The 16,822-nt window shown below is 26.6% G+C and overlaps 1 protein-coding gene across 4 annotated transcripts in view; it reads left to right on the plus strand.

Moving 5' to 3' along the window:
* LOC136079840 (uncharacterized) overlaps positions 1 to 16,822 on the plus strand; it is a 66,403-nt gene that overhangs the window by 39,232 nt on the left and 10,349 nt on the right. For all 4 annotated transcript variants that reach the window (XM_065796457.1, XM_065796458.1, XM_065796459.1 and 1 more), the window contains exons 12-13: positions 7,580 to 7,624; positions 14,950 to 14,988. In XM_065796457.1, coding sequence (XP_065652529.1) covers positions 7,580 to 7,624; positions 14,950 to 14,988 — 84 coding nt within the window. The remainder of the gene's footprint in view (positions 1 to 7,579; positions 7,625 to 14,949; positions 14,989 to 16,822) is intronic.

Below are 16,822 nucleotides of genomic sequence, written 5' to 3' on the forward strand. Positions count from 1 at the left end.
AACCATTGCAAAGAATTACAAGATTCATCGTAAATGTTTATGCGCCATCGTGGTTCAACATAAAGCAACATTCTTCCTGCCTAGACGGAGCAAGAAACTTTTTTTATCTTATGAAGCAGTGCTATGAACTAGGGAAAGAAGAGTGGAAAATTCTTGAACCAGTGTTGCAAAACAACTGCTATTTTGCTCATCCTGAGAACATTCTTATTGGAGGAGTTACAGATGAAAATGTATCAATTAGTCAGTTTTCGTGTGACAAAATAATTGACGCACAAGCTACATCACAAAGTAGCAAGATACGTGTCTTTAATAAATCAAGCATCAAGCTTGATCCGGAAGCTTCATCATTCATAAAAATGATTGACTGGTCTGTTGCTATTGCAACATCACCACCGCTTTTATCAACTGTTTCTAATGATGATCTTGAACATTTCCAGTTCCACGTTGATGTCTTGAGTGGTATTCCATGCCATTCTCAGGCAGTTGAACGTACTATTAAAGACATATCAGCAACAACTATGAAAGTTTTCGGGCACAAATCACGACATGGAATGATTTTGCAGTGTCGTAAATCTCGAGCAGAATTACCGAAAATTGACTCTAAATCTGACTTCTTGAGCCATAAAAAATAGCAAATAACTGAAACAAATTGCTGTTATGTGTTGCCTACTACACTCTGACTATTTCTCCTTTAATAACTACTTGCATTTTTAAATTTAATGTAACAAGATGTCGAGTAATGGAATATAGCATTAAACCACATGTATTTACATTATACGATTATACAGTAATTTTAATTCCCAAAGTTGCGGATCCAAGACACGCTTCAATTTTATTTCAAAAGGAGTTTTTTTCATAAGTAGACTGTAATGCAACATTTTAGTAATGTTTCACAGCCCCAACTTAACATTTACATCATAATGACCCACCCTAATATATATATATATATATGTATGGTTAAAAATAAAACTAAGGGATTTTCACAACTTAAACTTTAATGCTATTTGTTTTTCTGTATAGTTTTTTATGTATATATTTATGTTTCTAGTTCAAATTATATATAATTTTTTCAACAAAAAAAATCTATTTGTATTTCACCTGATGATTGCAATAGCAAAAATCATGTAGACTTATTTTCTACAATATTATAGCTCTGACTCATTTTCATCAAGTTCATCGAGCACTTTCTTGACTATATAAGCATATTACTAATATACTAATATGCACTTCAAAACAGCATCTCTACAAACATTCATAGCATGCTCTTTGGGATGAAAAACTTTTATGCTATCACAAATGAGATTTTTTTATCTTCAACAAGTTTTCTTGCCATCATAATATATTTCAGTAGATCATTAAAGATAATAGCAATAGCAGTCAATGACTCACCATATCTGAAAGAAAAGATGGCAGCATTAATTTGACTTGATTGCTATCACTGACCTTGTCAACATTGGAATTATTACTCATTTATGTTGCAACGTTCATATTTTTGTTAATTAAGTCTTGATAGATTTACTTTTTGAACCTGAGCTTGACAGTTGCTTTAGCACCCAGGTTAAACTTTAACGTAAATGAAACACTGCCTTGTTTTTCATGCTGGATTTTAATCCAGCTAGAAAAACAAGGAATTTATTAAATTTAAGTTACCTATGCAAAGACAATGAGCATGCAAACCAACCTCTACTAAGTCTTAGTTTTATAGTTTTAGTTTTTTTTTTTTTTATCACAAACTGCTTTTTAAACTCTGTTTTAAAAATAAACCATCTTTCTGCAATTTTATGAGCAACATTAAAAAAAATTTCTTGCATTTATAAATTACAAGGGTTTTTTATATAAACAAGTATTTTATTTCCTTGCAGGGTAATATAATATCAAGGCATTGCTGCAAATAATCACATAATTTTGGAAATTCAGTTTTTAGAAACCTTCTATAACCTCCAAGATATTTGCTCAGCTCAGTGTTAATAAATTTTTTGGTTTTCTTACTATATAATAATTCCATTTTTCTATTTTAAATATATTATGAATCTGAAAAGTAAAAATGTAGGAACAATAGCAATTAATTTGAAAATAAATCTGTAATAGTTATTGTTATATTTATAAGGTATATTTGAATATTAACCAGCACTTATACACAAAATAGTATTTTAAAAAAAAAAACACTTGATTATACTAAAGTATAGGATCAAACAATATTAAAAATAGTTATAATTAAATAGTTATATATATATATATATATATATATATATATATATATATATATATATATATATATATATACAACATAAACATAGTATTCTTAAAAAAATTAAACACAATAAAATTATAGTTATTTTAAGACCTGGTAAAGGTAACGGGGTTTTAAATAGAAATGATTATAATGAAGCTGTTTAAAAAAATTATTAATGATAAAAATGAATTTATATTATTAGACAAAGATCCTACTCTACTAAGAAAAGGGCAATTATATCATTTTTAACAGAAATTACATGAAGAAAATTTTTTTACTAAGGAGCAATAACTCCTAATTTCAGACCAATTATTTCTTCAATTAATGCCTGTAGTTATAAACTAGCTAAATTCTTAAGTACTTTAGTCAAACCGTTTATTGAACTAAAGTATTCGCCAAAAGATTCCTTTACTTTTATTGAAAATTAAAACTGCACAATTTCAGTAATAATTATTAAATTTCTTTTAATGTTGAAAGTTTATTCACTAATATTCTATTGGAAGAGACCGTTTAATTAGTGGTTTCTAAAATATTAAATAAAAATCCGGAACTTAAAATTTCGAATGGGAATATAAAAAAAATTATTTAGGTTTGCAACCTGTTATTCTCATTTTTTGTTTTGTGGTAAATATTATGATCAAATTGATGGTGTAGCTATGGGGTCTCCACTTACTCCTGTTTCTGCCAATTTATTCATGGGGAACTTAGAAAGTAATTATTTAAATGAGTTTAAGGGGAATAAACCTTTATTTTATAAAAGATATATAGATGATATTTTTGCATCATTTTACTCAAAAACCGATAGTACTATTTTTCTCAAGTATTTAAATTCTATACATCCTAATAAAAAATTTACATTTGAACATTAACAAAATGGTTTTTTACTATTTTTGGATGTTTGCATTGAAAATAACCATGATTTGATCACTAATATTTACCATAATAATACCATATATGTCTATATACTGGTCTTTAGACAAATTTTTTTAGCTTTACCTTATTTTGCTACAAACTTGGGCTAGTTAAAACTCTTATTGATAGTTGTTTTAAAATCAATAATACCTGGTTTGGTTACCATAATGATATTCATAACCTAAAAACAGTCTTATTAAAAAATCAGGATCCAGTTATACTTATTGATAAATGTATAAACAACTATTTAAATAAAAAATTTGTTACATCTAAATTCAACAATAACAAATCCCTTAATTACAAATATTTTACATTGCCATATATAGGTGATGGGTCTGGAAATATTCAAAACAAAATTAATGAATTAACTAAAAAGTTATGTAAAAAAGATTTAATTATCAAATTATTGTTTTCTTCTTTTAAAATTAAACAATACTTTTCACAAAAGTCTTACTTCCAAGAAATAGTAAATCAAACATTGTTTACAAATTTATTTTTGCTAACTGTAATGTTTGCTGCATAGGATGAACTGTCCGAAACTTTTCACAACACATTGATGAACATTTCAAGAAAGATAAAAAGTCTTACATTTTTCATCATTTAATGAAAAACATTGAGTGTCAAAGGAAAGCCTCCACTGATTGCTTTTCTATTTTTGATTCTGCTGAAAGCGAGTATGAATTAGAAATAAAGGAAAGCTTGCATATAAAGTGGCAAGGGCCCTGTTTAAATTTAACTTTTATGCTATTTGTTTTTCTGTATAGTTTTTTATGTATAGTTTTATGTTACTAGTTCTGATTGATTAAATAAGCAAGTCAAACAGAGTTCTTGAACTATTTTGACTATTATAACATTGATTTTAGGAATTTTGTTTTTTAAACTAATTGTGCCTATTATGTTTCTTTTTAATTAAGTTTTGAGACTGGCGCATTTTGTTATTGTATTTTAAGCCTTTGTAATGAATTATATAATGGATTTTTGTAATAAAGTAATTAATTTGTATCACTTATAAAAATGGTTTTTTAATGATTTTTGTAAATTTTACTGATGATGAACTATGTAGTTCGAAACATGTATAACAAACAATTTAAAAGTGTTGTTTATTTTATTCAAATACATACATATAAAACAGAATATTCTGTTATATATATATGTATGTATATATATATATATGTATGTATGTATATATATATATATATATATATATATATATAAAATATATATATATATATATGTATATATATATATATATATATATATATATATATATATATATATATATATATATATATATATATATATATATTGCGAGCAGATGCATGAAAGTTGTTGTATGTGCTTGGTAGTGGCTATGCAGCTTATTCTGCTATCTTCTAATGAGATCCTAAAACTCTAAAATTCAGTTTAATGGTTTTAAGGTTGGGTAATAGTAAGATTTCTAGCGCTCTGTGATAGCTTAGAGAGGCTTTAAAATATTGGAGTATCTATTGGTTTGACCCTAGTTTATGCAAACTTTTTAGTTGTTTAGATTAGCCTATGATTTTATATCCTATGATTTTGTTAATACTTTTATTTTTTACTTCTTCTATCATTTTTTACACCAATGCAGTTCATTGCACTTCTTACTTATATTTTAGGGTTGAGAGACAAGTCTAAGTTTCTACTTTTCATGGATCAAATTGTAGTACTTCTCCCAACGATATTTATCTGCAAAAAACCCCCATCTTTTTTTTGTTTTAAAATATTTTCAAATATTTTTTTAAATATTTGCGCTCAAAAAGCTTTTTTCATCCAATTTTTTCCTCATTTTTGGAATTCTCTTCTGTTTTATACTTGCCCAACTTCTAGGTTTTTTAGTTTTCTGTCGTTATCTTTCTGTCTTGCTTTCTTTTGGTAAGTCAAATAATAATAATTACTGGTAATTGTATTTGTAAATATAATAATAGCTGGTAATTGTATTGTTACTACAGTCTTGTTGAAAGTCAGTTTGTTTAAAAAAAGTTTTATTTAAAGGGATCACAAAGTGCCAATACAAGTTGTGTTCATATTTTTTTTTAAGTGAAACAAAATGATAAATGTATATCAACAAAAACAAACTTTGTTCTTTTACTCAAAGCTTGCTGTCTCCATGTTAGCAAATCTCTCAAAGTCTTTAAAATATATGCCGCAATCTACAGGTTTTATAATTTATTCAAGCGCGTTTATTTTCAGAGAGTTTTTGTAAATAATGTCATTGTAGAATTTCGATAAGAAATCTAAAAAATTTTTTTTTTAATCAAATTTTAGAATGTTATTTAATTATTATTATAGATTACTAAAGATTTTTTTTAGTTACCTATTTTACAGAAAAAAAATTTTTCTTCATAAATTTTTTATTTATCACTACCGCAAGCCGTTGACAGGGGCTTTTGGTTTTTCAAATTTTAACCACAAGCCACTTGTAGCAGCTTTGAGTAGGCTTCACAATTTATCTTGTTTTGTACATAAATTTTCACTCTAGACACATGTAGTTTGTTTGTTTTTAAGGTTTAATTAATTCTCTACATAATCAAGAACAAATAAGAGCCATATTGTGTTATTATAAAAAGTTATCACTTGACAAAATTAAATCCTGAGTAATCCTTGATTAAAAAAAGCTTCTTTAAATTTAGTTGTAAAATAAAGCAGCGTTAACACTGCAAAATTTAACTCGTAGAAGTTTATAAGTATTCAGCCAAGTAAATAAAAATATCTTTTTTTCGTCTCGAAAAACATTGTTTTTATACATTAAATGAGTTTTGTTATGGACTTAATGTTTAAATTACTATTTATAAAGCAATGGTTTTAAGCACTTTGCATTTTTTATTGTTCAATGATGAGTGTTAAAAACTTATTTAAGTAAAAAGTTCATTTGTTTAGATTTTTATTGATATATAGTTTGTTACGCTTTTAATGAGATTCACTATTCGAATTTTAATTAGTTGTCAATGTTATGCCTTCCAAATTATTTTGTTAAAATGGCTGGTAGTGAAAGAATTAACCTTATGAAATTTTAATTAACAGCATTTATTTGCTAAACTTTTTATCGGGTACAAGTATTCTCAAAATTCTTATTTAATAATGCGAGAATATATTTAATGACATTTTTTCTGTAAAACAACTATTGTTTATTTTATTTTATTTTTAAAATTAAACAATTATTGGTCAAGGTTGCGAAAAGGGTAGCATTATCGAGTAAATTTTAAAATTGAAATTGTTTATGAAAAAATTGTCAATTTTGGTAGTTTTTTGATTTATAATTTTAAGAGACAGGTTTTAATGTAAAACACTTGCCAAATACGGCGTAACTTGGGAAATATTAAGTATAATGTTTTTTAGTACGTTGACAATTGTAATTGCCATCAGTCTTGAATTATTGCCATAAAACGTTAATTATTGCTTTAATTAATAAAAAGCTCTCTGTAAACTTGTTAAGTGTAAAATCTAAAAATGTTTTACAAATTAAAACTCAAAATTTAAGAATTCAGCAAATATCTCTAATAAATGATGTCGTTTACCAAAATTCTTTATTAATTTAAAATTTAAGAGTTTGTAAAATATCATTTCGATAAGAGAATTAAAATGTCATAGTGATAAAAGGTTTAGAAAAAAAGTTCACTTTGTTTACATGAAAAGAAAAAAGATTCACAATATATAATAAGGTGATCAATGACCTTTTTGAATATTTGTTATATTTATTATATTTTAACATAAAAACCTTAAATTTATTTGGTTCTTGCGCACTCTTTAAAAAAACATTCTTTTGTTTAGCTTCTTATAAAATTTATAGGAAAGTCATAAGATTGATAATAAACGCTTATTTTAAAAAGCAAGAAATATTGATTCAAAAAAAAAAATTTTACTATGACTTCATTTACTAAAACTCTTTGAAATTAAACGCGCTTGAATGAATTATAAAGTCTGTTGATTGTGTCGTATATTTTAAAGACTAAGAGAGATTGGCTAATGTGGAAATAGTGAGCTTCGAGTAAAACAACAAAGTTTATTTTTGTTGGTATACATTTATTATTTTGTTTTACTTAAAAAAATTCTGCATAAACATTTTTTTTTTTATCATTCTCTTTAAAATGAACACAACTTATCTCAGCACTTTCGGATCCCTTTAAGTAAAAATGTTCACAATAAAAAATCACAAAGCAATCGCAATCACAATACAACTGCCAAAATTATTAACATTAAGAAAAATTGGTTTTAAACTGTTATATTAGTTAATATTATTATTTAATAAAATATTTTAAATTGCAGCAATTGCAATTACAACACAGTTATTAAAAGCATTAACAGCAATTTTTAAGAAAAATTTCAAACTTTTTCATTTTAAAGATAATAATGATGTTGCTTACAATCTTTTTTTTTTTCAACACCAGCATGCATTGTTTTTTATTTCTTTTTTAGCACCAACATGCATTGTTTCTTGTAATGGTACAAACACTTGTGCTGGTAAGTTGTTTAAATTTTTCCTTTTGAAAAGACCTTTTAAAGTTTTTGAAATTAAAAACATTTGTTTTCAGATTTGTATTTTGCAAACATTTTTTTTTTTTTTTGAATAACAGAACTTTACAAAAATGTGTACATAAAAAAAGAAGTGTTGCACAATTCTTGAGCTTTGTTGCAACAATAGTTATTTTAATAAAATTATTTTATAGCAAAAAATTTTAATTTTTTATTTACAAAGTTTTCTTTAACTTTTACAATTATTACAAAGTGCAAATTTATCATTAATTGAAGAATTTATCATTAGTTGAAGGTTGTATTAGAATTTTAATGTTGCAGAATTTTTAATTAACTTTTATTTTTTTGAATTATTAATTATTAGAAATTAAATTAGTAGAAACTAAATTACTACATTACTTAGCAATTTTACTATTGCAAAAGTAATGAACTAATACAATTTATATTGTATAAAATACCTAAGATTATTAAGTTATGTATTTTATCACCATTTTTTTTTTACTCTCATGGTTTTATTTCCAATAAATGCTCTAAAACTACTTTTTCTGATAAACTTCTTTGAATTCCATTCCATTCTTCACTTTAATTAACTAAATGTATAAAAAACACTTAATAGGTTTAAAAGATGTATTTAAAATGTCTGATTACCTTTATTCACGAACATCTTTTTTTTTTTTACACCTTTTAACTTTAAATTAATAAAATTTAATGTTATTTTAAGTGAAATGTTATCTTAAGATTTAAAGCGAAACTGATATTCATCATTTACTGAATCACACTTTCAGTAACACTGAGTGTCTCTAGAATCTTGCTTGTACTATAAGATAGGGCTATTGCGCAGTAATTATAAATGTGTCATAAATATTCTCAGCTTTTTAAGTAGTGGTACAATAATTGCTTGCATTATATAAAAAAGCAAATAGCAGTGGGCTACACACATTTTGAATAATAATGTTAAATGCACAGGCAGTTATTTGCCTCCATATTTAATAGCTTAAGCAGCTATAACATCAGATCTGCAAGCTTTGATGTTTTTTAACCTAGTTATATATATTATATAACTCTATTATATAGCTAAGTTATATATTATATAACTATATTATATAGCTAAGCTCAAGTTAGAGTGATTTATAAAATTCACACTGTTTATAGTGTTATAAGTGTCGTTTTCAAACAGTAATCACTATCATGCCTTGTATACCTGTTTAATAGTGTCCCTCTTTGATTGATTTATCATCACTTACATCTTCTACAGTACTTGAAGTATTATTTGTCATTTTACAATTGCACAACTTTTTTATATTTTTTCAAAAAGTTGCAACATTAGTTTTTATTCAAAATATTTTTTGCTAATACATCATTTCATAGCATTTCTTTATTATTTCTGCAGTATCTCAATGCAGTCTTAAAGTAAGCATGTGTTTGTTTCATTACTTCATAAATGTAACTAACTTATTTACAACCCATTCATAAAAACCATGCTTTTCATTATCATGTTTCTCTGACCAGGAAATTATTTTATGTTTGTTTATGGTAAATCTTTTTTGTGGGATACATATACACTTAGCCTGTTGGATTCATGAATTAATGAAATTAAAATAATTATCAATTTTATCTGTTTTATGCTTTTTTATGGAGCAGTTCTTTGTACAACATAGTAAAAGTAACTGATTACTAAACTCTACAGAATTACGCAACTGAGTTTGAATAGTTGTAGACATTATACTGTGATATATATAAGTTACTATTTGTTGTAATAATAACTTTCTGTACAGGCTGAAAGGACAACTATAGTCAAGGAGGTTAAAGTCCTCTTGTGTTATTGTTTGTGTTATTGTTGTTACAACTCTCTCTCTCAACTCTTCAACTCTAAAACATGAACTTTAACTCTAAAAACAAACAAGGCCGCTGCTCAGAGAAACAAATTGAGCACAGTTTTACCAGGGACATTGTAGGGATTAAATTTGGAACTTCTCGCCTATGAAGCAAGCGCTATATTACTTCACTACTATTGCATTTTTTGGTAAAAAAAAATAGCCATTAACACATGACTTTAAAACAAGGACATTTAAAAATATACAAACAAGTTAAAAATCCTCTTCATTTTGTCCTGCTATTAATCGATATATATAAATAGATGCTGTTATAATTGATTTTTGTACAGCATATTTTAGGATTTTTGTACTACAATGAGGAGCAATGGAGAGTTGTTACTAGATAGCTGCTGCTAGAGTTTGAATCGATTAAAATATATTCTAATCTGAAAGATAAAAATGTGTCAAAATGGGTCTTTAACTTCTTAGCTTTAGTGGTCACTCATCCAGTGAGTACTTCAGTGACAAGTGCTTTGATGTCCTTTACTGCTAAAAGATATTGCTATTCAGCTAATATTAAATTTGTACTTACCTCACTAAAAATTTCTAAATTCTTTTCTTCTAAAAAATCTATTCCTCAAGAGTTCCATTCATTTGTGGTCTATAAATTTGTATGTGCAGGATGTAACTTCTGTTATATAGGCGAAACTACTCACCATCTCAAGATGTGGATATCTGAACATTACTAGAAAAGCCTAAGTCTATAAACATCTCTGTTTCATGAAAATTGTTTCATGCAAGTAAGTGTTTTTCTGTTTTAGATTTGGCATCTAATAAATTTGACTTGAAACTTGAAGAAAGTATTTTCATAGAATTGTTGATATGAGAAAACAGGTTATTTATGTCCAGATGACACTTTCTGTTTAGTTACTATTTTCTATACATACTGCATATCTTTTTAACCTGTTTTTTTTTATTTATTTTATTTATTTATTTTTATTTTATTTATTTTTTATGTTCTTTTTTTTTATCTCTATTTTTTTAGTATGACAAGTTAAGTTTTTAATTGATTTGATTGTACTTTCGTAATTATATTATTTTTAGTCTGTACAAGAATAATTACATATTGTATATATATATATATTTATGTATATATGTATGCATATAGATATATTTATATATATATATATATATATATATATATATATATATATATATATATATATATATATATATATATATATATATATATATATATATATATATATATATATATATATATATATATGGCCAAGTCCATAGTTCAGTGACGCATCATGCGGAGAGATTTTTTTAATAGAAATTTTTCTATAACTCAAAAATAATTTTTTATTACTCTAAATCAATCTTGAATTAAAATTTTATAAGATAAACTAAACACAATTGTATTAACATAACACCGCTACATGGCAAAAATTAAAACAGTTTTCCGCGTTGAGTTCAGTGACTCAACGCGTAAAAAAGTGTTTTTTTATCAGCATACTTTTAAATGGAGTTTTCGCTGAAATTTTAGTTCTTGCTTGACTTATTAGATTTTTTTGTTGTAATTGATTCATTTGGCAATAAGGTAGTCATAAAAAAAGCCACAAACAATAAAGTTTTCATATCGTTTTATTTTACAGAAAAAAAACTATCAGTTCAGTGACGCAACGTTCAGTGACAAAACAAAAAGACGAAATCTGACACGAGACGTTTTCTGACATGTGAATTACAGATATTTGCAAATCTTGTAATGCTAACGCAAAATCTGCTGCTGACCTGATTTCGTATTGACTAGTTTTTACTCTCAGGGTTGTGATTCGCTTAACAGTAGCTCCTATTCCGTCAACCACTCCTTTCCCATGCATCGCTGCAAAGAAATGCCAGAAGAATTTTTTATGAAGACGTTTTTCAAACACAACCATTGCAGCCGTAATGCTTTTGTTTTTGAACTGAGAAGTGGCATTATTGCTGAATATGTGTACTTCTTTGACTTGATCAGGAATAAAGTGAAGGATTTTGTCAATGTACGGTATAACAGAAAACTTAGTATGATCAGTTGAATCTGAAACTATGGCAAATGTTTTTAACTCAATGTTCCAGACTGCTAGGGTCATGATAGAAACTTGATTTTGACCAAAATGAGCCGCTTGTGGCTCATTTTAATTGAAACACCTAGCGTTTTCAGCCCAGTCAACTTGGATTACCACAATTTCAGAATTAACACTCATCGAAACCTCCTTCAGTTTATTAAAAATTGTTGATTGGTTTTTCTTTACAAATGCGTGTATAACGAACTTATCACGAATCGCTGATATGTGTTGGATGAGTTCTGTTACAGTAGACTTTTTTGAAATTTTTTCAATGTTTGCATATGTTTTAGTTTCAGGCTTTCTCCACTCGTCCCAGGATACTTCGAAACCAAATGTATTAACAGTTTGCAAGTGTTTATCGAACTGTTTCATACCTTTGCATGCAACGCATTTATCATAGGCGCAATCGTATGTGTACAGTTCACAAACAAAGTTATTTATCATTTCAGATCCAACTTTGATTGAAGGCGCTTGAATTGATTTTGCTAATGCATTTAAGACAAATCGCATATTTTCATGCAAACTACAAACACAAACATTATGCGGAAATTTTGTAACTGATTTTACATTGCGTGGACGAAGGTCGCAAAATTTGCTGAGTCCAATTTTTATGTGCAGATGCTTTTCCTTGAATAACTCGAAAGCTTCTTTTAGCGTATAATATAAATGACGTATCTGAATATTGTTTGCTTTTCCGTCAGATAATTGAATTCGAGTGACATCTTTTTTGTTTGGTGATATTTGGGAAACTTCATCTTCATTATAAAAGTTTACAACTGCTAAAACATCGCTTTCAGAAAGACCATACAGCTTTGAACATGCTGGAGGTAGACCCAAATTATCTTTACAAGCAGAGCTATTTGAAAGAATAGAAAGAATTTCAGATTGTTTCTCCTTTGAAGTTGGTAGTGCTTTTAAAACTTTTTTCAATGCTTTTCCTCTTTGTTGAACGTTTTTAAAAGATGAGCTTGGTCTTTGATATTGATTTAAAAGTTTTCTTTTTAAAGCGTGACTTTTTAAAACTCTTAATTTTGCTTTAGCAGCATAAGCTGCTTTTTTATTAGGATTGGCTTTCAATTTTTCTCGATATCTCTTAGATCTAACTCTGGAAATTTCTTTTTATCAGCATTCCGAGAAACATAATTAGCTTGGTATTCTGCATAACGTTTTTTTTTTACTTCTAATTTTGATTCCATTTCTTAAAAATTTACAACTTTATAAGAAAATGTTAACATAAATCCAAAAGTTTACTAATATTTACTAATAGTCCTTCACAATACTAAAATGCTAAAATTTATTCGAATTTGAAAAATTTGAAAACCCACAATGAAATCTGAACTTTTGGATGATATTTTGACTTCCTTACCGCGCTATTTTATAAAACGCTAATTATCCCGTCAATGGGTTCAGTGACGCAACAGCTTTTAAACTATAACTATATGTTAATACAATGCTTTTTGACCAATTTTTTTTTAGTAATGATTAAAAGTTTACATTAAAATATATAATTTCTAAAAAAACCTCGCCATAAAGCATAATTTCATTGCGATAATTAAACTTTTTTAGCTTTTAGTTAAATGACGCAATATATACATGTAGCATTCTGTTTTCTGATGATCTTGCTGAAAGAGAAACTGATAGTAGAAGCTCAATTTTATATGCTTATCTGTTTATTATTTACGTTACCTTTAAAGTTTTGTGTCAATCATTGATCAGGCTTCAGTAACACCAAAGTAACATTAACTTAATAATTTAAAATATTAGACTTATAAGGAGTATCTAGAAAAATTTAATGCAATTGGTTTTAATCTTGACATAACTAAAGCTTTTGATAGTGTTTAGCATTCTTGTCTTCTCCAGACGCTTCATATGGTCTACCTGGGAATGTTTTTGAGATTATCAAATTGTTTTTTTTTAACTGCTTTTTTAAAGTCATCCTCAAAGGCAAACGCTCTTCTTTATTTCCAGTAACTTCTGGAGTACCTCAAGGTTTTATCCTTGGTCCTATTTTGTTTTTAATCATTTTTGATATTCCTTATTAACCTTACAACTAAAGTTTTGCTGATGACTCAGTTTATACTCCTATACTTTATAAAACTTGTACTTTATATAACTTGACAAAAAGTCTTCTCTTGGGTTCACTCTATCTGCTAAGCATTAGTCTCTTTGCCATCATCATAAAGTTGCATCTCTTTTTCTTTTCTACAAATACTATCATGGTTACTGCTCAAAGGAGTTATTATCTTTTATTTCATCGACTAAAACTCATTCTTGCTCCACTCAACATTCAGCAAAGTCTCATTCTTTTACTTTATCTGTCCCTGCATACTCTGAAAACTTTTATTCATTTAGTTTTTTTCGTCACTTCAACTCTTTGGAACTCTCTACCATCTTCATGTTTTCCTGATTCATACAACCTAAAATTTTTAAAGTCTTCTCTCATCAGTTTCCTTGCTCTATAACTCTATTCTTTTTTATTTCTTGTAACTCCCAAAAATAGTGGTTGCTTGCAGCCTTGTTGGGAGTTAATCAGAATAATAATAAAAAAATCTATCTATGATAGAGAAAATAAGATTGTATTTATATATAAGAAATTAAATATTTGACTTGCTCTTTAATGACACTGTTCAAGAGTTTCTAAAAGTTTTTCGAAGTCAACTCTTGAGATAAAACACTAGATTAAGTAGTCTGTGATTAACCAAAATGAGAATTAGTTGCATTGGTTTCTTGCAATGATAATTTTAATAATAGTTGCATTGATTTCTTGCAATGAGAGAAAGGTGTTTGTTCTCAGAAGATTTCTTTCAGTAAGAAATGGTTATTGTAATGATTACGGTTGGAAATAAACAACTGCACATAATGATGAAAACAATAGAATGAGGCTTGACTTTTAATGAAACAAGAATTGATGAAAGCTTTTTTGCCTGCCTGAATTTAGAAGATTACACTGAAGCAATTAAGATTATACATAGCAGACAAAATTTTCTAGTCAGTGCTAAGTTGTAAGTAGTACAATTATAGGGTGAGTCTGGTATAGAAGGAAAATTTAATAAATGTTTTAGATCATGGTCTGAACCACCTTATGGAAAATGAAGTGAAACTAAGAACAAAGTAGGGTTTAATACAATATTCAAATTTAAGAGCAAAAATTACGAATTTTTTGTTAATAGTTATTTTTTATGCGTAATATTTTTTGGTATTATAGTACTTAAACATGGGTAGTAATATATCAAGTAATATTGTATTGTTGTTATATTGCTTCTATTTAACCCTGATTTAACAATAGTTCAATTATATTTAACAATGAATTAAAAATAGTTAATTATTAATATAATCAATTTAAAAATTTTATTCATTTAAAGAATAATTTATTTATTACTTTATTTAGAACTTCCACCTACTCCAAATGATAAAATGAGGGCTCAAGGTAATTAAATTATTTGTTTTAAAGTATATGCATTTGATTTAAAAATACTTCTGTTTCAATTTTTATGAACCTTTTCAGTTTAAAATTCAATAATAGTTGGTTTGCTTACCAACATTATTTACCAATGTTAGCAAAGCTATAGCAGATTTATTGCTTTTTTTTAGTAATGTTTAGCTATAGGAGCTAATAATTAATTTTTTGCCTTCTTTTTTATCCATAACCTATTTGTCTGCCTTGTTTATCCATAAGCTGTTAGTCTAGTCTTGCTTCAAATTTGTTTAAATTGTAAGTTTCATTAGGAATATTTAGGCATTTGTTCCAAATTGGAACATCATCTTTATGAACAGTCTCTATAAATGGGAGCAAACATGATCTCAAACACTTCTCTATGTACACATTTTCATTGACAGCTTGACCGGAAGGTGCAACATAATGCTTTGACAATCCCTTTGGAGAAATTGCAACCCAAACCAATAATTTTTGTTCAAATTTTTATTTTATTTTTAATTTAACATCATTTGGTGTCCTAGTAACATCTAATGAATAAAATCCACTGTTTCCTGAAATATTACAATTACTTAATCCAAAATATGATTCATTGTCAATAATCACCTGTTTTTTTCGAAAAATTTCAACCAATTTAGAGCACTTTGGACGAACAAGAGATTGTTGTTCAGGAGTTCTTTTTGGAGCCTTAATTTTTTTATGATAATGAATGATTGTCTTCTGCTTTATCGTTTTGCATATGTATGATTGATTGACATTGAATTTTTTAGCAAGAGAACGTTGACTGATTCTATGTTGATGGTGGATTTTTTTTTCCTATTGTTTGATCTTCTTTTTTGTCATCTTAACTGCTTTCCTTAACTGCGTTTTTGGAAAGTTCTGGGATAATTTCAATAAACTTGTACACTCGCTTTCTTACGTCATCTTGTTTCGAAGTAACTTTTTTCATCATTTCAAATTTGTTGCTCAGTATAAAATTAATAAGTTTTGTAGAGAATTTAATTCTCTACAAAATGGCGTGCGAGCCAATCAAAATTGATAAATTTATGCAGAGAAAAAATTGGCGGGAAGTTTGTCCAGATTTTTTGGAATCACATGTTATCAGGCTAAATATCAAGCTCATATCAGGTTGTACAGCTTGTAAAAAAGATTCTTCAAAATTTAAAATAGACTTTTGCAAGATAAAGAACCATTTATTGACATTATTATTCAATTATCCATTTTGAAAATATTGCATATTAATAGCATATATATTTGTATATTTATATTTATATATGTATAAATATATATATATATATATATATATATATATACATATATATACATATATATATATGTATATATACATGTGTGTGTATATATATATATATATATATATATATATGTATTTATATATATATGTATATATATATATATATGTATATATATATATATGTATATATATATATATGTATATATATATATGTATATATATATATATATATATATTTATATATATATACACATATAGAGGTTGATTGCCGAGTCTCTTTATCTTAATTTATTTATTTTGTAAGATTATTCATTATTTCAATCATTGCATTATTTCACAATTACTTAATACAATTTTCAGTTTGTAGAATCTTTTGTTGTTTGTTCTAGAATCTTGTCTTCTTCTAGAATTTTGTGTTCTCATTTATAGAATCTTTTGTAGAATCTTGCGCAATTATTAGTTTCTTGTTGTGAGCATATATAATAAACATGTTTAATAATTATTCTAGTAAGACTTTTTTAAATATAAAAAACAGAATAGGATACAAACATAAGCCATAAGAAATACCAATGGTGA

The sequence above is a fragment of the Hydra vulgaris genome, chromosome 04 (genome assembly GCF_038396675.1).
Source record: "Hydra vulgaris chromosome 04, alternate assembly HydraT2T_AEP".
Taxonomy (NCBI): domain Eukaryota; kingdom Metazoa; phylum Cnidaria; class Hydrozoa; order Anthoathecata; family Hydridae; genus Hydra; species Hydra vulgaris.